The sequence below is a fragment of the Panulirus ornatus genome, chromosome 16 (assembly GCF_036320965.1).
Source record: "Panulirus ornatus isolate Po-2019 chromosome 16, ASM3632096v1, whole genome shotgun sequence".
NCBI classification, from domain to species: domain Eukaryota; kingdom Metazoa; phylum Arthropoda; class Malacostraca; order Decapoda; family Palinuridae; genus Panulirus; species Panulirus ornatus.
This window is the reverse complement of record NC_092239.1, coordinates 7643213-7665674: the sequence shown is the minus strand read 5'-3', so window position 1 is coordinate 7665674 and position 22462 is coordinate 7643213. Positions and strand designations below refer to the sequence as shown.

The 22462-nt window shown below is 49.7% G+C and overlaps 1 protein-coding gene across 1 annotated transcript; it reads left to right on the top strand.

Annotated features, from left to right (window-relative positions):
• The first annotated feature begins 3403 nt into the window (after window positions 1-3403).
• LOC139754102 (transcription factor HES-4-like) lies at window positions 3404-21515 on the top strand. Its single transcript, XM_071671186.1, is given in 5 exon segments — window positions 3404-3965; window positions 4331-4426; window positions 19794-19957; window positions 20921-21084; window positions 21087-21515. Coding segments are annotated over 5 exon segments (834 nt in total). The 5' UTR covers window positions 3404-3839; the 3' UTR covers window positions 21371-21515.
• The last annotated feature ends 947 nt before the right edge of the window (window positions 21516-22462 follow it).

Sequence of the window (22462 nt, the reverse complement as noted above, 5' to 3'; positions counted from 1 at the left end):
CTCCTCCTTCTCCTCCTCCTCCTCCTTCTCCTCCTCCTTCTCCTCCTCCTCCTTCTCCTCCTCCTTCTCCTCCTCCTCCTCCTCCTCCTCCTCCTCCTCCTCCTCCTCTCCTCCTCCTCCTTCTCCTTCTCCTCCTTCTCCTTCTCCTCCTCCTCCCCCTCCTCTTCCTCCTCCGCCAAGATTCTGCTGTCTGATTCGCTTTTCAACCAGAAGAAAAAGAGAGAGAGAGAAGGTTCATGCACTAGATATCACATATCATCTCAGAGGTGGTGTGTGTGTGTGTGTGTGAGTTATGATATGTGAGGGGGGAGGTCTCGCCATGTGTTGGGGATTAATGTATGGGAGGGAGAGACATGTGGCATGTGAGATATACTTGTCCTATGTGTGGCATGCTGTGTTTTTCTTATGCACTCCCTTGTAATAGCCATACGTGGAATTGCCATTAACATCTAATCTATCTTGAAAGTCCCACAGTTCACAAAATGTTATTATGAGTCAGTGTTGTTCATGGTGTTATTGGTGATGTTCACAATAATGGAGTTATTCACAATAACAGGAATGGTGTTGTTTTTTTTATAACGGTACGTTTGAGCTTGGGTGTCATCGATGCAGTTGTGGTGTTGGACTAGAACTCGAGGACGAGGGATCTCTCTGGTGGCAGGAGGGTGGCGGGGTGTACAAGGCCAAAAAGTCACTTGATAGTTACAAAGATCAGCAGTGGATTATGTCCTACACTACAGCTATATCCAATTTGTGGTCTGACTATTATTGGGTATTGTTTCGGTGTCAAAGATTAACAAAAACACAATTTTCCATTATCTTTTGGCCACAACTTGGCCATGTCGAAGTCAGCCTTTATGAAATATGGCATAAGGAAGTCTTCCCACATACCTCATATGTGACGACCAGGTCTTGCAACCTCGGAGATCAAAGATTACCAGAAACTACATTTAAATATCAATCTATTTCACTCAACGTAGGTGAGACTTGGCAAAAAAGGTGCTTTTCACTGAGGTCTATACGGAAGGGCGGGCCTTCGTAATCGTTCGCGAAAATTGGCCTTTCTCTCTACTGCTATATATTTCTTCGACATGGAGTAATATCAGTCATCCGAATGGAATAAGAGATGTTCTCAGAACTCCAGTTCATTATATGGTATATATAATGCCCACTGTGTGTCTTGCTTCGCATGATAAGTACGGCTGTATTTAACACGATATTGTTTTCTTTTTTCAACACTCATTACATTCATCTTTTTCAGAACAGTGACGTAATGATAATCAACAAATTATTACCCAGAAATTATCAGTAGAGATCTAGAGCAAAGACGACACTGTACTAATGTCCGACGTAAAGCTAATGTTGTACTTGGTTTGTTTCGTATTTGAAAGCCTCAGTAGCAAGAATGTGAATACAGTATCATAGATACGCTTGACATTAACATGCGCGCACCTTTAATCTTAGACTTATATAAGAAAGTGATGTCCATTTTAGATAGGGGATATGTTTGGTTGGGTTGTGCACATCTGCTGGAGTGGCAGAAGGCAATTGACTCCATACCACATAAGAGGCTGGTAAGGTACTCGTATCTTCACGCAGGAGTAAAAAGGACATCTCTTCGATAGATAAAGGCCCAGTGTCAGAGATGAGCTCTCTTGATATGGGCTGGGGGTCACTAACGGCGTATTGCAGGGTTCAGTCTTGGGACCACCGCTTTTCTGGATCTATGTGAATGACCTGCCGGAAGGGTTCGATATCTACCTGGATATGTTTGTAGATGATGTCTAGATCATGAGGGAAGTCGTAAGTGAGGAGGATTAAATCCGATATATGTTTGATGAAATCAACCCGAGTTAATTCAAAATAATGAGGACAGGTCATTGTGAAAGAAGACCTCATTGAGCCTACTGTCTAGTTGAGAATTAGCTGATGGAATCGATTTCTGAAAGAGATTTGGAATCAACACTGTATCTCTTACCAGAGTCTCTCATCAGGAGAATAATATAGGAGTTAAATTGTCTGCTGGCAGATGATAGAATAGCCTTCAAGTACATAGATTAAGGAATATTCAGAGCGAAGTTCACATAATACACGAGGCCAAAACTAGAATATGCTTCTCAAGTTTGGTCGGCGCACTTGAAGAAGCGCAAAACACTGACAAAAATGGTCCTGAGGCGGGCAGCAAAGATGTTATCAGAAGTAAGGAAGCTAAATTACAGGGAAAGTTTAAGAAGACCTGAAATTTGTCCACCACGGAGAGAAAAGAGTAGAAGGATGACTTGCTGGCAACCTTCACGTTTTTGAACCGTGTGAGGATACTATCAATGAACAGACCTTCACACGGAGCAAAAATAGAACAGCCAGAGGCCATAACATGAAATCAAGCAACGAACTTGTTCGAAAATATGTAAAGAGGTACTTCAGTAGTGTACGAGTGGTGGATGAATGGGATAAAATGAATGATGAATACTTCATGTGGACTGCTTACAGAGGTTTTTAAGAGTTGAATGGTAGAAAAGTTTCATGAGATGGAGGCTCTTACGAGCGCAAAACTCCCTCCCTGTCCTGTACTGATGAACAATTAGCACACACACACACACACACACACACACACACACACACACACACACACACACACAAAGAGGCAACGGAAGCAACGCCGCCGCCAATGGCAGAAGGTAACACGAATAAGTCATCCATGTGAAAAATCTTGATTTAATCTGCAGGTGGAGGGGAGAGAGGGCCCGCGGCAACACAGGAATGTCAGACCAGTTGGGAAGGACTTGTAGATAGGAGAGCTTGTGGTGGACGCAGGTGTTAGTGGTGTGACCAGGCGTCCTGATAGGAGGGAAAAGAGAGGCATAAATTCTGTACAGGTGAGTGTGTGAACTGCCACCACATACCAGCATTCTAATCACTATATCTACCACCCAACATGGCATGGGCAAGACATCACAGACACCCAATAGACCCTTGAGTATATTGGCTTTATACAAATATAGACGTGGATGAAACAAGTGACTGGGGTAGGGTGAAGGGGCCTTATGAATTCAGAAACTAGCTTAGTTCAGGATGGGTCAGTAACCATATATATGGGCAGTAATGATATACGAGTCAAGTTATACGCGGTTGTCACGGATGGCTTGGAGGGAGGGGAGGGAGGGGTGGAGACGGGTATGGCCATGGCTGGACATCTGCCGTAAGGAAAGAGGGGCGGGTAGGGGTCTGGGGTCGGGTGGGTGGGACGATGCACGAGTATTGGCTCAGGCGAAAGAATGAGTGTAGAGGGAGGGAGGGAGGGAGGAAGGGAGGGAGGGAGGGTAGGAGGAAGGGAGGGAGGGAGGGGTGGTGGTGAAGATGGAGAGTGGTTGGGAACTTCTCACTTACCGTTCACAGCGGCGCGCACACCGACGCACGCACGCACGCTGGTCACTTGCCTCAGTCGCTGCTGTGGGACGACACAGGTGACACACACCTCAGCCCACCCCTCGACGCCCTCACCCTCACCCTAAGGTCCTCCAGGACTCAGTCCTCACACCCAAAGACCCCAGGCCACTGTTCGTGGCCTTCGTCATATACCCCCCATTCAATTAGAAAGTTGTGTATCGTTGTGATGACTTAGATATCTACTGATGGGCTTTCACAGAGGATTATACATCGACCAGTTGCCCATCAGGATCTGAAAAAGGACACGAAGATATCAGTGAACCAATCGGGACTTGGTAGATCACATCACCAGTGCTGAGTGACAAGTGCGTGAGTGTGGGTGGTAGGCGGGCGGAACTGACGCAGAGGTCACGCATCGAGAGCCCGTGGGGCGGCGGGAGAAGGGGTTGAGGATGCTGTCAGTGCTGAGCATGACGGAGGGGCACCTGGAGGAGGAGGATGAGGATGCCCATCACGACCACGATGAGGAGGATAACCCACACGACAGTCTGCCCCTCTCCAAGGCCGAACTTAGAAAGGTATGACCTTTTCATATCTCAGTTTTCCTCTTGATCACTCTTCTTTACATTAGTATATAAGCCTCGTTAACTTCTAAATTGTAACCTCAAGAAACTCCTTTTGGAAATCTCTTAGACCTACATCAGATTTTCGTTTAGAATTACATTGTTTCTGTGGATAGATTCTCATTACAGGAGTAGGTCTGTAGAAGCAGTTGTCATTATTCATTCAGGTACCAGCAGCAGTCCCAGTAGAGATGCGATGCCTTGCTATGACCACTCATGGCTGCACCAGCTGCTTGATGTAGTACTGTATTGTCAACACTCTCACTCCAGTCTCAGTCTGGCACTAACAGCCATGGGGCCCCTCCCGGCACTCTCCCCAGAGCAACAAGCCCATCATGGAGAAGCGGCGACGGGCCAGAATTAACACCTGCCTGAACGAGCTGAAGGCCCTCATCCTCGACGCCATGAAGAAAGATGTGAGTTGATCACCTGTCACTCGTTGTCTGACCACCTGCACCTCACACACACACACACACACAGACACACACACTACACACTACGACACACACGACTTTTGGTTTATCTTATCTTTTGTAATTGACCAGACAGGACTCGTGTGTGTCCTTCTGCGAGTAGTTTGTGCTTGCGTCCTTGTGTCCTCGACGGTAAAGCAGTGTATGAAGGGTGGGTGATCCGCCGGTGACACAGCGTAGGTCCGCCCTGCAGTTTGCTCGTAAAATAGCCTTTGTGTGTGTGTGTGTGTGTGTGTGTGTGTGTGTGTGTGTATGTGTGTGTGTGTGTGTGTGTGTGTGTCAAGACCATAGATGCATGACGATGACAGATAGAAACTTGAAACTTTGTATGCGTACTGAGGGGTCCCCAAGGGCGAGCACTTGGGTTTGAAGGTTTAAAATTTGGCCGGGGATGATATTCTAGAATTCTATATACAGAATAGAATTTGACTATTCATTTCAGCCCTTGCCCAGCCGGGTAATTTGGCTGGGGGATAATTACTCTCCCTGAACGACAACTCTCTCCTGCCTGATGATTCCAACCTCCACTTGAAACAACAGGAAACACCAGCGTCCCACAAAGCACCAGTAATGTCATGACCTAAGGTTAACTTCTCTTTACTTAGGATCATAACCACCAGGGTGAATTAACAGGTCCTCCAGGTAGCCCTCACGAACCCCATACACAACACGTCCTTCCAGGAAGCCCTCCCCATCCCCACACAACACGTCCTCCCAGGAAGCCCTTCCCACACCCACACAACACCTCCTCCCAGGAAGCACTTCCCACCCCCACACAACACGTCCTCCCAGGAAGCCCGTCCCATCCCCACACAACACGTCCTCCCGGGAAGCCCGTCCCATCCCCACACAACACGTCCTCCCAGGAAGCCCTTCCCACACCCACACAACACGTCCTCCTAAGAAGCCTTCCCACCCCCACACATGTCCTTCCAGGAAGCCCTTCCCACCCCCACACAACACGTCCTCCCATGAAGCCCTTCCCACCCCCATACAACACGTCCTCCTAGGTAACTCACACGACCACCAGACGCCAGGAACAGTCGCGTAGATAAGACAAGACTTCCCACTAGGCGACAGTGCTATCTGCCTAGATAAAGAGTTTCTCCCTCAGGCAGCAGTAAGGTGTTCCATTGGTGATATTTCCCAGCATTCCCCAGAGAAGTAGAGACTTGAGGGAGATCTGGGGAACACTTGGGGAGGACCTGGTCCAGACTTGAGGAGGATCTAGTTGTAGTAGCTCCCTAAAATGTATGAAAATGTTCCCCAGATGTCAGTAAACTCCCCAGAGATGTATGCGGTATTCCCCAGACAAAAATGATTTACCGTAGACAAGGATAACTTTCCCCAAGAAGTCTAAAGCGCTCCCCTGAGAATATTAGTGTCCCCCCGGATAACTGTGACGTTCCCACAGATAATAAGAACGTTCTTTAAGACAATGATACATCCTCTGACCATATGTTCCTAAGCCCGTAGCGACATTTTCCCCAGACATTATTTGCGTCATGCACGAAATAGTAGTAACTCTCCTCCAGAGACTTGCGGATTACGAACGTTACCAACACCAGCGCAGTAACGCCCCAGAGAGACAAGCGCAGTGGTTCCCCCGGAAACTCTGCTCCCGGCAGGGCAACACTTCCCCTGATAACGCACTCACTCCTCAAGCCACACGCCAGGCAACGCTCCGAGTGGGAGTATTGTAGTAATGGTGCCCCTGAGTGTGTAAGGTGGCGGCGCGCTGGCCGTGTTGGCCACCTTCTCTCTCCTTCGCTGGCCAGGTCTGGGCTGGCCAGGAACACCACCAGCACCTAAGTCACTCCTCCTTCTTTCGACTTGGTTGGCTCCCGCGCCCCTGACGTCTCCCACGGCTGTGACATCTCCCACGCCCGCGACCGCCACTGGAGGAGGTCTCCCAGCAGCGTCACGACCTCCCTGGCCTGGGGGAAGAGTCACACTTCCGTCACGCGCCTACATGTGGCAGCCACGTCCCGCCAGCACATACCCACCACCCACACATTAACCTTGTAACTAACAGGTTCACCCTCAACAGATACGGTACACAGTGATCGCTTTACACTGCTACTAACACCGAAAGGGATATGACACCAGCAGTGGGTCTTGATCTGGCCTGCACTAGAGGCAGTCAAGTTTCAGGTCTCCCCTGTGAGGGGAGACCTGATAACCTGAAGAGTAAGGTCCTCATGTTCGGACTTTTAACGGGTCTAGACGCCCTTAGGGTTAGGACGTAGGGTACGTAATTAGAGATACCGTACTGGGATCAGGACCTTTAGGGCAGAGTGTCGAGGGCGGGAGCTGGTGAAAATCAGTGACGACGTGCAAGATGCATTCCCTTCCCCCCCACACACACACACTCACACTCACCACCCCTTCCTCGGAGGTGCAGCACGACTTCTGCTTTGTGGGGTGACGTCCGCCAATTGGCACAGACGTGTTAATGGAATCTTGATGATAACCTGGAGACGACGGCCGACCTGGAGACGACGGCCACGGGCGTGAGGAGCTATGAATGAGTGGAACTGAGCCTGACCTGGTGGTAGCCAGCCTACACTGTGTGCCGTCACACCTCATTTGCCTCTTATATTTTCGAACGTCTAGCTAGGTCACAGGAAAACGACTACAGGAGTCCTATCATGCAATTACTGATGAGAAAAAGTGGGAAACTTTCTTGGAATAAAAAAATTGTTCACTAAGACGAGGGAGGGAGTGTGTCGTGGGTGGTGGTGGTAGATGTGCCCTTTTTACACCAAGATTGGGCGTGAGAGCGGAGGGGCCTGGCTGGTGGATCCCCCCATCCCACCCCACCCCGCCCCGCCGGACCACCGCCACCACCACAGGTTAGCTGGCCTTACCACACTCCACTACCGCCACGGGTTAGGTGGTCTTACCACAACCCAACACCACAAGTTACCTACCAGTGCCACATTCCACCACTGAAAGATACCTCGTCTTACCATACCCCACCATTACAGGTTCCCTGGCTGTACCACATCCCATTACCACCACGGGTTAAATGGCCTTACCACACCATACCACCACCACAGGTCAGATGGCTTTACCACACCCTACCACCACCAAAGTTTAGCTGGCCTTACCACACCCTACCACCACAGGTTAACTGGCCTTACCACACCCTACCACCACAGGTTAACTGACCTTACCACACCCTACCACCAATTGTTAACAGGCCTTACCACACCCTACCACCACATGTTAACTGGCTTTACCACACCCTACCACCACATGTTAACTCGTCTTACCACACCCTACTACCACATGTTAACTGGCCTTACCACACCCTACCATCACAGCTTAGCTGGCCTTACCACACCCTACCACCACAGGTTAGCTGGCCTTACCACAACCCTCCATCATAGGCTAGCTGGCCTGACTGCAGCCTTACACTAACACCACCATCACCACCATTACACACACTACCACAGGTTACATGTACGCTCGTCTGCAACGGCCTTGTGTTCCAACGCTCTATATGGCACTTCGATATTGACCACTACGATACACCTTCCAACTCCACGAGAAAGTACAATGTACAGGGATAGTTTGCGGTTAACCAACCAGTTCTAGAGGAGCAGGAACGTCCATCACTGAGGCTGAGAACCATTCCCAGATACGATAACAATGTAAGAGACTCGTCAATCGCAAGGGCAAGGGGAAGGACAGAGAGCCCAGCCGGTGCCGATCCTCGCACCGGCTGCCTGACAGGTGGCGGTCACAAAGCAACCGTGAGAAGCAGCAGCATTCCAAGCATTCCTGGCCATTCCAGGAGTCATTCCCACCGCATTCCAGGCGCACATTCCGGCGCGTAAGTCGAGGTTGGGGGGCCTTGTGACAGGTGGGGCGCCATTGTTGTTGTGTGACGTCAGGGGTAGGGGTGGTGTGGTGTGGTGGCGCGCCGGTCGTGTGGACTTTCTTTTGTCCAAGAGCGCTGCCTTAGCTTCGGATCCCGGGAGCAGAGTCCCCACTAAAGGTGATTGATAAGGATGGTTTATGAATATTAGTGAAGGGACAGTCGACCTTCGAGCCCTGTACATCCTCTTTTGTCATTATCTTTCCTTCACTTTGGCTTCTTTTCCCACACTACTTCCTCTCTGGCATCTGGCTTCCCTTATGGGTCCCGCCTCGCCCCTCTTCCTCTTAAGGGGTTCCCTGCCTACCCCTCTCCCTCTCTCTCTTTCCCTGCACCTTTCGTGCCCTCATCTTCGTACCACCTGCTGCCCCGGCCCCTCCCCTTCTCAGGCGGGAGGGTGAGTGGGGAGGAGAGTCAACGAGGGGCGAGGGGAGCTATTGAGGCCTCACCCCTCCTTCCCACCGACCTCCCAGGAGAATACGAAGATTACCAGCGCTCATTATGTACCGTCGGACGAGGGTGCAGAACGGGTCTACGATTCTAGAGTTGTGTGGGGGGAAATTACGCAACATGTCATGGCGTATCTGCTGTTGAGGTAGTCACTCGAGTCTTTGGAACAGCATGAACATGTGTGGTGGGTTCTTGCGAGGAAGACTTAAGAAAAAAAAAAAGAAAAGAGTGTGTCCGGCTGTGTATCAGGTGTGGCCGGTGGTGCCTGGGTCTTGCTTGCTTGCCGCGTGAGAAAGTCGTCCCCCATGTGCAGTAATGTCGCCTCCTCAGTCAGCCAGCCAGCCACACGCTCCACACCGTTAGTTTACACTCGTCCCTCACCACCGCCGTCCTCAGTACTGAAATGGTAGCGTCTTTCTAATTTCTCTCTTCTGTCTCTTCCCTCGCGTCTGTCTCCTTCTTTCTTCCTCATTTCCATATCCCCCGTTTTCCATCGTCGTCTTCAACTTCTTTCCGATTTTATAGAAGATCAAAAACGAGAACCTCTTTTTTTTTTTCTCTCATCGTGACATTATTGGAAGAGAGAGGCAGTCTTGAAGACTGGACCACGAACTGTTCGTCAGTAAACGTATGGTGCATTCTTGCTGGACGGTGTGTGTGTGTGTGTGTGTGTGTGAGGGAGGGCACCAGCCACCTAGGTCTTTGGTGTGCCCTGCTCTCTAGGTCTGCGGGGGAACGGCTGCTCTCACACGAGAAACACCATCAACTTGACCCTGGAGTAGAACACAGCTATGAAAGTCTTTCGAATGCACGTGTCTAATTCCATCCTGAAGAGGTCTTAGCGCATGCGTGTCACATGTTATTACTGTGGTGTTCGCATACTGTGCGGTGGAGGGTAGTGGGAGGGGAAGAGGAGGGAGTGTGGTGGTGGCGGTGGTGGAGGGAGGAGGGCACGTGAGAACATTCCCACACACGGTCGGCAACGTGTTGGACACACTCCGTTCCCCCCACACACCCCAACCCCCCACCTCTTCCTTCCCCTCCCTCACTGCCGCTCTCCACTACCTCCTCCCGTAATTCTCTTCCTCCTCTGTCCGACTCTTCTCCTCCCTCCCACCTGCTCTCCTTCCCACGCCTCTCTATCTATCTATCTCTCCCTCCCTCTCTCTCTCCATACTCAGACCTTTCCCTCACTCTTCATACTTACCGCCTGTAATACTAGACTCTGTTAGCCTCGGAGCGTCACACTGGACCCCCAAAGCCTGACCACTCGCTAAAGGTCTCTGGCCATACTCACCTGCAGGATGTCTCCCAGATCCATTTTCCATTTTGGTGTACGTGTCTCCCTCTTTGATCTTTCCTTTTTTCCTCTCCTTGTCTCTCATCTTCGTCACCGCCTCACACCTCTTGATCCTCCCGCTACATCTTCACGGCTTTACAGTTTCCTACACATGATATATTGCTTCCCACACTTACTGTAAAGTAACGTTGTTGAAATCTCTTTCAAAATGATGAGTGATTGTAAAGTAAACAGTGTTAGCGGTGTGGGGGGAAAACAACGTTAGTGATTGTACGAAGGGATGTTAGAAGTGTGGGAAGTAACGTTAGTGAATGCAGGGGGCAATGTTAGGGGTGTGGGAAGCTGCTGTTAGGAGTGTGGGAAGAAATATGAGGAATGTGGGCAGCAGTCATAGGAGTGTAGGAAGCAATATTAGTGTCGTGGGAAGCAATGTTGAGACTGCGAGAAGCAATGGTAAGATTGTAAGAAGCAATGTACGGATTGTAGGAGGAAGCAATGCTAGGAGTTTTTGGGAAGCAGTGTTATGAATGCAGGAATTGAGTAGAAGTGTTAGGAATGCAGGAAGTAAGTAGAAGCGTTAGACATGCCACAGGATTCACATAGCCGTTGATTTCTAATGTTTCTGAAATCAACTTCTATCATGGACGTTGGTAAGAATCCTATGAAAAAAAAAAAAGATATCCACAAAGCCGTTCAGAATGGTGGTTATAGATCACAGAAAATATACAGGATCGCTAATGACACCTATGATCCTATTGTCCATATAGTTTCTGATGCTACCCATCTGCTGCACACTTGTTTACCATATGAGATTAAGCCACATTTAGTATATGTATGACCCATGGTTTTCACTGGATTTGTAGCTGTTTCTGTACACTGCCTTCTCGTCTCCGACTTAAACTCCTGAAAACTCAAACCTCTATAGTCCACTGAGTCACATTGACCTCTTGAATACAACTGAGTATGACGGTATGACCCGTGGTGTATGATGGCATGACCTTTGAACTATCCATTAAGTATGTGTGCTTGTGTGTGTGTGTGTGTGTGTGTGTGTGTGTGTGTGTGTGTGTGTGTGTGTAGAGAGAGAGAGAGAGAGAGAGAGAGAGGGGTGTGGGGAGAAGTCGGTCTTCACCCAAACCAGGTGTTTATCCTCCAATAGGGGCTGGTCGATGAATGGCTACTTGATTTAGGGTTGGGTATATATATATATATATATATATATATATATATATATATATATATATATATATATATATATATATATATAATATATGGGAGTAAAACTTTCTCCCCGTGACACATGATAACCACACACACATACACACACTCACACACACACGTCCCACAGGAGACCTTCACCAACGCTGTCATATACACTAACAGGAGCACGTTATAACGACTCCCACGCGCGGTCGTGCTTCGTGATGTGGGTCATAACCCGAAGGTTTGAGCGATGGTCGTCGCCGGAGGGCGCTCGATCCTGACGCTGCTGCTGGTGATGGATTGAGGGAGTCGTCAGCCACCACCTTGAGGGGCTCTGCACCACCCACCCACCCCATGTGCACGACGGGGACGACCCATGTGCATGGCGATACCACCCTGATGCACGTGGGTATACGATCCTTGAGCACGACTTTTGAGTACGTCGGTATGACTCTTAGTCCTTAATGGTCGGGTCTAAAACCAGGCCACCATACCCAAGGGTCGTGCCATCGTGCCCAAGGGTTCGTATACCGTCGTGCTCAAGGGGGTCGTGCCGTCGTGCTTAAGGGGGTCGTGCCGTCGTGCTTAAGGGTCGCACCGTCGTGCTTAAGGGGGTCGTACCGTCGTGCTCAAGGGTCGTACCGTCGTGCTCAAGGGGGTCGTACACTCGTGCTCAAGGGGGTCGTGCCGTCGTGCTCAAGGGTCGTACAGTTGCGCTTAAGAGGGGGGGGTTTAACAGACACAAACTAGAGGGTTTGATTATAGTGGCCGCTTGAAGGTGGTCTGTTAAAGTCACCACTTGAGGGCTTGTTCGAAGTCACCGTTTAAGGATTTGGCAAATATCATTACTTGAGGGCTTGTCTGAAGGCACCACTCTACTTGAGGGACTCCCGAACTTACCGCTTAAGGGCTTGGTCATTACCACTGCTTGAGGGCTTGATGTTAGTCGCTTTTTAAGATCTAGGTACTAGTTGTCACTTGAGGGCTTGGTATAATTCGCTGCCCTGATTAGGGCTTGAAAACAATTGTCATTTAAGGGCTACTTGAGGGTTTTATTGTAGTCCCTAAGGGCTTGTTCACCTCCGCTTGAGAGCCTTGGTAATAAGCGTAGCTTGAGGACGTCATTTCACAATCGACGCTTGAGGTTTACTGGGCTGGGCCTTATCTAAGACAGGGTCCAGTGGGCTGGCGAAATGATAACGCTAATCTTCAGAGCCAGATGGTGGTGGGAGCGAGGGGTTAACGAGGCAGGTCAACCATTAGTGTGAGGGAGGCTTATTGTAGCACGTGGAGGGAGGTTAACTAGTGTGAGGAGGGAGGTAGGTTAGTGTGTGGAGGGAGGTAGGCTAGTAAGTGGAGGGAGGTAGGCTAGTGTGTGGAGGGAGGTAGACTAGTGAGTGGAGGGATGCTAACTAGTGTGTGGAGGGAGGTAGACTAGTGAGTGGAGGGATGCTAACTAGTGTGTGAAGGTAGGTAGACTAGTGTGTGGAGGGAGGTTAACTAGTGTGAGGTGGGAGGTAGGCTAGTGTGTGAAGGGAGGTAGGCTAATGAGTGGAGGGAAGTAGACTAGTGTGTGGAGGGAGGTAGGCTGGTGTGTGGATGGAGGTTAACTAGTGTGAGGAGGGAGGTAGGCTAGTGTGTGGAGGGAGGTAGAATAGTGTGTGGAGGGAGGCTAACTAGTGTGTGGAGGGAGGTATGATAGTGTATGGAGGGAGGCTAACTAGTGTGTGGAGGTAGGCTAACTAGTGTGTGGAGGGAGGCTAACTAGTGTGTGGAGGGAGGTAGGCTAGTGTGTGGAGGGAGGTAGAATAGTGTGTGGAGGGAGGCAAACTAGTGTGTGGAGGGAGGCTAACTAGTGTGTGGAGGGAGGTAGGCTAGTGAGTGGAGGGAAGCTAACTAGTGTGTGGAGGGAGGCTAACTAGTGTGTGGAGCGAGTAGTGAAGAAGTGGTTAACTAACATTGATGTGGGATAGATAATGGGAGATCTCGTGGAAGCCAGTGGTACTGTTGGAGCGTAGAAGATTTTTCTGTTAAGGGTTGTAGTAAGACGGGTTAATTGGTGGTCGGTGAGGTAATGGTGGTGGTGAGGTTAGGCAATGGTACCGTTGGCGATAGGGCTGTGGCGGTGTTGGAGATAGTGATGCAGGTTAATGGTTGCAGTGTGGGAGGGTGAGGTCGTAGTGGTATTTAGGTACTAATGGTATTGGGGTAGACGAATGATGGTGAGGGTGGTATGAGAATGAGGTTGATGATGATGATGATAGTGGCGCCAGATCAAAGGGCAATGGTTTGAATGAGGGAGGTAGCTCAGTAGTGATGTCGTGGATGGATGATGATAACGGTTGAGACAAATCCTTTCCGAAGTCAGAGTAGACAAACCTTGCACGGTGACTAGTATACTCATTCCGATCATAATGTAACGCGTATCATCTCCGTAGACTTTTATCTCCTAAGAATCCTAACAGAAGTAATACGTACCTCGCCTCTGACCATCTGGGGTGTAAGTAAAAAAATAAGACGCGTATTTATCAAAAGAAAAGGTACGTGTTTCAGTCAACTCCAGTGTCCATCACGAGTATGTGTTGCACAGGAAGGCAGTTTATAGAACTCATGTGTCAGGACCTGCCTGTGGGTGGTGGTGGGCAGGGACAGTTGTGGTGGCTCTGGGGCAAGATAATGGTTGAGGGTAGGATAGTGGTGGTGGTGAGGGATATTACATAGCAAAAGTGGGGCAGATTACTGTTGGCAGGGCAAGGTACTTGTGGTCAGACAGTGGTAGTGTTATGATGTTGGGCTACTAACAGTATTCGTAGTAGCAGTTGTAGTAGTAGTAGTAGCAGTAGTAGTAGTAGTAGTAATACTAGTAGTAGCAGCAGTAGTAGTAGAAGTTTTAGCAGTAGTAGTAGTATCAATGAAAACGATTTTATTGAACTGAATGCAAGCAAATGTTGAAAATATAGAGAAATTACACACAATTTAAAGATGTGAGTAGACAAACAGTCGACACAAATATAATGGTTGTAGTCTACCAGTCAGTGATGATGTTCACAATGGATGTATGAGTGTTTGTCTTTATTGCTGTCTGTACGAGCTTGGGGGTCTCGCTCTTGGTTTTGGTGTCGAAATGCAACTCGGGGACGAGGGACACCTCAGATGATAGGAGGTGACGGTGGCGAGAGGAGTGTCATAACTGTAGGATTAGGCTCAGGTGATGGTTTGAGAGAGTCAGGAGGTCCAGTTTGTTCAGTGTCTCTTGATTGGCTTGTAGTGACAGCAGGGTAGGATATATTTCATAATGACTGAAAGTAGTGATTGTGTTTCTGAGTTCCAGCGTAGGGAGTGCAGATGCCTTGGGCTGACGAAGAATGTAGACACCATGGCTGGAATGGTTGACGACTGCCGTGAAATGCTTTTCTTCCAGCTTCGTTTGTCGTCCAGAGTTATTCCAGGAACTTTCTTGGAATGGACAGCGTCGATGGGCCTGGGGCCTGGCAAGACAGGAAGGGTGAAACAAGGTTGGAAGTTATGGTGATCAGTATCACTACGTTCTTAGTTTGATTGATGGCGACATGGTCGACGGGGGTAGTTCAATTCTCGAAGCTGTTGATATTGTTCTGGAGGGCGATTGCAGACGGGAGGACTGTGGTCGACGCTGACATAGTGGTAGCAGGTGAACCTATCCCACCAGACCGTCATTCATAAGGATGAGGAAACACAAGAGGACCACAGATGAGGGACTACGAAGGTGAAGATGGCCCCCCCTCCCCTCGGGAGCACACAAGAGGACCACAGATGAAGGACTACGAAGGTGAAGATGGCCCCCTTGTGAGCACACAAGAGGACCACCGATGAAGGACTACGAAGGTGAAGAAGGCCCCCTCGGGAGCACACAAGAGAACCACAGATGAGGGACTACGAAGGTGAAGATGGCCCCCTCGGGAGCACACAAGAGGACCACAGATGAGGGACTAAGAAGGTGAAGATGGCCCCCCTCGGAAGCACACAAGAGGACCACTAGACGAGACAGTGAAGATGGCCTCCCCCGGGAGCGTGTAGCTTTACGAGTCTCCCTGAGGGAGAGGGCAATCCTTGGAATGAAGCATCTCCGCATACCAACGTTAATGGCTTTCTTGATGATTTTGTTATGGTTGAGTAGCTGAGTAGGTCGAAAGACTCGGTGACGTAAGAGGCAATACGGCAGGGTTCTCATGGTGGAGTAAATTTTTAATGGAGTAAGGTAATGGTGGGACTGTTGTATTTTCTAAAACATATTTCATGTTACAAATTATAGTGAATATATTAGTATGACAGCCATTTGCAGTTTCCGATGAAGTTTATTGGTGGACAGAGGTGTAGACTCAGCAACGTGTGCTGTTTCAGTAATCAGTTTGTAACAACCATTTCTGTACATTTTTGTCCCATTCTTTTTTTCACATAACCCAGACAGACTTCAGAGTGTAACTCCGTTGGTCATCCTCTCGGCTCTCCTCGCCACAACCATCGGCCCTCAAGTGACACTAGTGGGCGAGAGTTGAACCTTGCTAGCAAAGAATATGGTAATCACATTAAAAAGATAACATCTGCCTCATACGGGCAAGGCTAGCGCTTCCCCGCTGGCAGTGGGGCAAGTGAGCGAGGCTGCCGCCTACCTGGATCTCACTGGACGCTGCCCATCCCTTTACCCATCATCTAACACGGCCGCCGAAGTTCCCTCACCTTTGTCTCACGGTATTTCGTACTCGTAAACACTGTGCCGTTAAGGTTAGACTGATCTTAGTGTGGAGGATAATCTCCCGTCCACTTGGATTACTATTACCTAATTTCCATAACAGCTTTTAGTTATTCATGCAATCGTATTACTGCTCAAGTGTGCCAAGAGGCTGGTGTTAGTGCTATACAGGCATTTCGTTCTTTTGCCTTATGTAAGGCAGTCTGAGGTAGTGGGTCGGGCACTGGGTGTGGTCCAGGAGGGTCACAGTCGAGTAGGCACTGACAGTGAAGCACAGCAGTGATCATGGCGCAAATTAGTGACCATTAATCGATCGTAGCAAAGCCTCGTAAGTAGCAACTACCACACACGACTTTGGACAAAGTTACTGACACGGTAGCCATAAACTCCCCATTCAAGAGGGGTGGCATAAGGCAGCGCAATGTCATCAATGCTATCTGTATTCTACACAACAGAAATCCTTTCTCTTTCTCCAGTAGGGCACATGAGTAAGGACGTCTCTTAACGTAGACGACGATGCCATACAGGAGTGGTCTCCAGCAACACTATTCGCTGAGCATGCGAGCTGTGTACCGAGGGAGTTGCCTAGACTCAACAATTAAGAGAGAGACCAGAAAGGGAGACAGACATCAGTATACATACAACTGTGTCTTTCTGAAGAGTGAAATCCAGTAACGTAATAGTGGAAGGGAGACAGTGACACTGTCAAGAGGAGCTCCAGAGAACTATGGCACACATTAACATCATGAGGTTTGGTAATGGACCGTGTAGATTCATAAATGGCACAAAGGGAGAGCAGTCCTGACAAGCCTGTACGAGTTCTGGCATTTCCTGGAGATGAAAAACGAATTCTATCGTTTGTTGTTCCTCCCATACTCTGCTACTCCCCAGTCCCCTTCCCAAGTGGCTGCCCCATATTGAGCTACTCCCGTCTCCACCCACTTGCCCTCGCCATTACTGAGTTACTACCCAATCCCATCCCACACCTGGCTTCCAGAATCACGTATGCTACCTATGGAGAGGGTAAGAATCATGGCACTGAGATTTGTGACTGACGAGATGCATCCATATACCGAAAAAGACCATGATCTACGACTGAAACAACCCGTGACACACGCTTTAGAGAAGCAGATAAAAACAGGGTTCAAAAGGACATCGAAGACATACACAACAGACGTAAAACAGCTGGACTGTAGCACGGACGTGGCTCACACTTTGTTCTGTTGGAGCCTCAGAGTCACTGAGAGAAATCCACTTATCAAAAAACACACATTGTGACCATTGCTTGATCTAGCATAGCTACTGACTTTCTATAACACACACACACACACACACACACACACACACACACACAGTATGCTGGGGATGTATAGATAAGGCACCAGAAATACATCGTCAAAAAATCTTTCACACACTTCAAAGAAAAACCAACACCAAACATCTTTGTACACTAAAACTCCCTCCTGTTTTCGCACTTCACCCTCTCCGTCCACTGTCTTCTTTTCACCTCCCTCCTAACCCACCTCCCCATATGAAGAATGGTGGTAAAACAGGATAGTAATGACGGGGAAGATAGTAATGCCGACGAAGTGTGGTGATAATGGCGAGAGCTAGTCATGGCGATAGGGAAGTATAGTGATGATGGAGGAGATAGTTATGGCGTTAGAGAAGTGTAGTGATGATGGGTTGAAGTAGTAAAGGCGATGGAGAAGTGTACTAATGATGGACAGAGGTAGTCATGGCGATGGGGAAGTATGCTGATGATGTAGGGAGGTAGTAATGACAATAGGGTAGGGTAACGATGGTGAGGAAGGTATAATGATGGGTTATGCAAAGTGGAGGCTGTAGCCAGTGTCGGGCGAGTTTCTGCTGGCAATGACTGTCCGTTGTGAGGAGGACCAGAACACGCGCGCCACCACTTCCGTTCCACTTAACTATTTCTGCTGTTTTTGGTGGTATAACCTCGACTCTCCCCCAACTGCGACTGAGCAGACCAGACCACCACCTCTAAAGGAGCTGTGGTTCCTGAACACGAGGCTGAGGCACCTTGGCCACGAGTGGTGGTCTTGGGTAAGGATGCCCTCAAGGCTCATGCCTTGGTGGTGTTCATCGGGTCGGGATCTTAGCAACAAGAACATTATACCTGGCGAGGCTCAAGGTATGCCGTGGGCGTGGTTACAGAACTGGAGGCGATGTGTGAACCTGGATATCTGGTTGGGCCAAGACCTGGCCGTGAATATACATGTTCAAGTGGGCGAAAATTTGGCCATGAATATGTGTTGCAAGTGAGTATAGTCTTTGCCGTGAACGTGCATGTTCAAGTGGATATAGACTTGAGTGAGTGTACGGGTGGATGTGGGTCTTGAATATGAGTGTATGTGGGTGTGGAAGTGGAAGCATAAACGTTGATGTTAAGTAGGGAATTGGCCCTGGATACGACTGTGGAAATGAACATGATGATGAGCATAGGCTGTGGACGGGAGTTTAGGAGTGGGTAGGAGGTGGATGTAAAAATGACCATAGGAGTGAGGGACGTGCGAACATGACCATGGGAGTGGGGCGTGAACATGACCATAGGAGCAGGCCGGAAAGACAGAGTATGGGAGTAGGATCGCATCTGAAGGTAGGAGTGTGGGGTTTAACCATCAGTGTGGCCGAGACCATTAGAGATGACGTAGGCATATGAAATCGGCGTACTTTGGGAGGAGCCACGAGCGTGGGACGTGGGCGCGGGTGTGGGGAGTGGGCGTGTGTGTGTGGGCGTGGACGTGGACTCTAATAGTACTTCGTTCTTCGACGCAGTTGAGTTGGACACTCCTCCACACCCCCCCCCTCACCGCCTTCCTACTGGTCTCCCCCCCCCCCCCGTGCCCCCTTCCTAACTGTCCACCTCCCCGGTCCCCTCTCCTCCCCTCGTCGTATATACTCACTGTCATCTGTATATCTGGCGTTGCGTCAGGACTGTACTTGGAGAGGGTGCGACAGGGCGTTGCCTTCACACCCTCACTCCCTGAACATTCTCACAACGTATACGTTACTCCCTCACACTCTCACAACCACTCCTTGATTCCCTCATACTCTCAAGCCTCTTCACCCTCTGATACCCCTCACACCCTCTCCCTCACTCTCTCATACTCCCACACTCTATCCTTCACTTCCTCATTCTCCAACCACCTACCCGGAAAATTTGTTCTCATATGAACATAATTTTCTCTCATGGACGCTTAACCCAGCACTACTGCGTGATGAAGCTGACCTAACCCAACCTAACATAACGTAACCCACTGGAACGTATGACTTACAGGACATAAACTGTTATTTCGTTGTTTTTTTCTAGTTTTCCATGATCCCTAGGCAAAACTTTATGGCTTTTAATTAGAGTAAATTCTTTAATGTAATCAGTACTATCATTACTACCTCATGCAACTCTAATGAACAATATACTAATCAATGCTCATTGATACAGTCCCCCTTGATTCACAAAGGTAGGATCCTAAACTCGAGGGTACGGCCTTTGATCATGAATGTACGACCCTTGAGCACGACGCCTGGGTATGATAACCTGATCATCATACCTGAGGGTCGTACCGTCATACTCAAGAAGGATCGTACCGTCGTACTCAAGGATCGTACCATTGTACTCGAGGATCGTACCGTCGTACCCAAGGGGGTTTAATTCTTCTTTTTCCGACCCTTATGGGAGGAGATTCCTAACCTACCCTAACCGTGCTTGTGTCGGCAGCCGGCGCGCCACAGCAAGCTGGAGAAGGCGGACATCCTGGAGATGACGGTGAAGCATCTGCAGGCGGTGCAGCGGCAGCAGCTGGCGCTGGCTGTGGCCCACGACCCAGCTGTCCTCACCAAGTTCCGCAGCGGCTTCACAGAGTGTGCGCAAGAGGTCACCAGGTAAGCTAATGCAGGGCTACGGGGTCATGATATCGGGATACAAGGTCGAGGGGTCAAGATGAAGGGCACAAGGTCAAGGAATTAAGATAGATCAGGGGCGTAGTATTAGGGGGTGTCATTTGGAGGCAGACAAGGGTGCAAGGCACCGGTTGGGATCACCCATAGGGAGGGTGCAAGACAGAGCTGATGCTATATGCTGGTATATTGGCCTGGTCTTTGAAAGGAAGGCGAGATCATCCTTAGGCTTCACCTGCAATAGGCATTGTTTTGTGACTTTCGTTCGAGTGGAAGTATTAGCGGTTATGAGGAGGACGTCTTGTGTTCAAGTATCTTACATCATCCTGGGACTCCACATCTCCTGCTGTAGCCTCTCCAACTTGGTCACCTGTTGAGTCACTTACTTCCCAGTTACCCTGAGCCACTCTCCTTACACCTACATCTTAAGTATGCCGTTACATAGCATCATAATCTACTTCATACGTTTGTGGTGCATTAGCAGTCATGAAGCTTAGCGTGCTCAGCTAAATCATATGACAGCCGAGACCTTGTATATATATTCTCAGTCAACTATCGTTCAACAGTGCTCTTCTTGCATAAAATCTCGTATCCTACACCTTATACATCTCTCTACACCCTCATACTATGGTATGATCATCCGTTTCACCTACGACCAAATAGCTTCGGATACCGTTCACCTCTCCGTCACATGATCTATATTGATTGAGGACCTTTCATTCTTATGGTCTGCCTATCACGTCCACATACTTGCCCTCCTTATATATTACCCTTCTCACATTTCAGTTAGTCATATGTACCCTCAATATTTGTCACAGTCAGGACCTGGCCACACGACACTTATATGTACACGTCCAAGGACAATTGCGTCTGAGAATCATGTTTTGTGTAGATCCTGTCCTCCATGAATGTACACACTCAGGGGTTAAGAAATTGTTTACCCCGCAGGTATGTGTCGAGGATCGAAGGTGTGGATGGTGGTGTTCGGCAACGCCTTCTGCAGCACTTGGGCCAGTGTGTGTCGGGGCTGTCTGCCATGACTCCCATGTCATTCACGGCCATGGCAGGGCTGCCGCTCCCTTTGGCCCACCTGCAGGGTGGCGCGCTGCCCCCTGCACCTCCGCCAACTCTGCAGCAGAGTCCTGGAGATGTCAACAACAACCAGGCGCGTCTGTTGCACGGTCTCGTGGCAGCCAGACTTGCAGCTGCGGGAGACGCTGCAGGGGCGGCTCTGCTTCTTCACGGTGGTCTGTCTCTCCTCGCTCGTGCCGCCCCACACGTCCCACCCACGACTCAGCCCACGCCACCTCCACCTCAGGTGGCACCAACAGCACCTCCACCCCAGAGTGTATCTCAGCCATCCCAAGTACTTCAGCCCTCAGTGGTCAAAGTCAATGAAGGCGCTTCTTCGTCAGGTGAGCGACTCCCTCGCCCGTCTGCATTCACGGCAGTAAGACGGGCGTCCTCCCCGCCCAGGGCGCCGCTGGAGGTACACACACACCCGCAGGATACCCTGCCTACCACTCCTAAACAGCAAGTTGTGACTCCGACCGCTCGGAGATTCATTGGAGTTCCTGAGGCTCACCCAGAACCCGTGGTTCAGCCCCAGGCAGCCATCCAACCTGTCAACCTGACGATGTCAGCACCTCGGGACGCAGATGTTCGCGCACCGCTCGACTTCTCCTTTAGGAAGAGGCCGCTAGACAGACCAATACCTACACACCCGACACCCGCCCTCACTGCGTCCCAGTCACCCACACCCACACACGCAGTACCACATACCGCCTCCTCACACCCCGTAGTCAAACACACCACAACCACACACCTAACACCCCCGCAGTACGTCACAGCTCTCACACTCACCGAAAAATACCAGCTTACAGAGGTCTCGCAAGGCTTACAGAACTTAAGTAACAAAAGGCCTTTGGATGAGCAAGAAGCATCCTTTTCCCGCCCAGCAAAAATACCTAAGACGGAATACTCCTCGCCAGCAGGTCCCTCCCTCACTATACACCTCACGCCTCCTTCACAGCACACAGAACTCTCACCTCCCACACATGTGACCCCTCCCCAGCATAGATCCCCTTCTTCACACATATCCCCCTCATCACACACGTCCACACACTCGCACATATCTCCACACTCGCACTCGTCCCTGGGAACCTCACCGACCGATCCGGCGACGCCGAAGAAGGAGCTGACGTCTGAAGACAACGCCTCGCCAGACAGACCCTCCACCTCGTCTGCTCAGGACGAGAGGGATATGTGGCGACCCTGGTGAGATGACGATGACCCGGGCGTCATAAACCTCCCACTGGGACGCTTGTAAACAGGACCCCCGGACTCTGGGGGGGTCTAAATTTTTTAATGAAATCCTCAACGACCCCGGTTGTAGATCACCCGGTGTATGTACAAGACATTCGACCTGTAAACCCAGGAATTTTGTGTTAACACCTTAAGCACTAGGTGACGACCCTTTGAGCACAACGG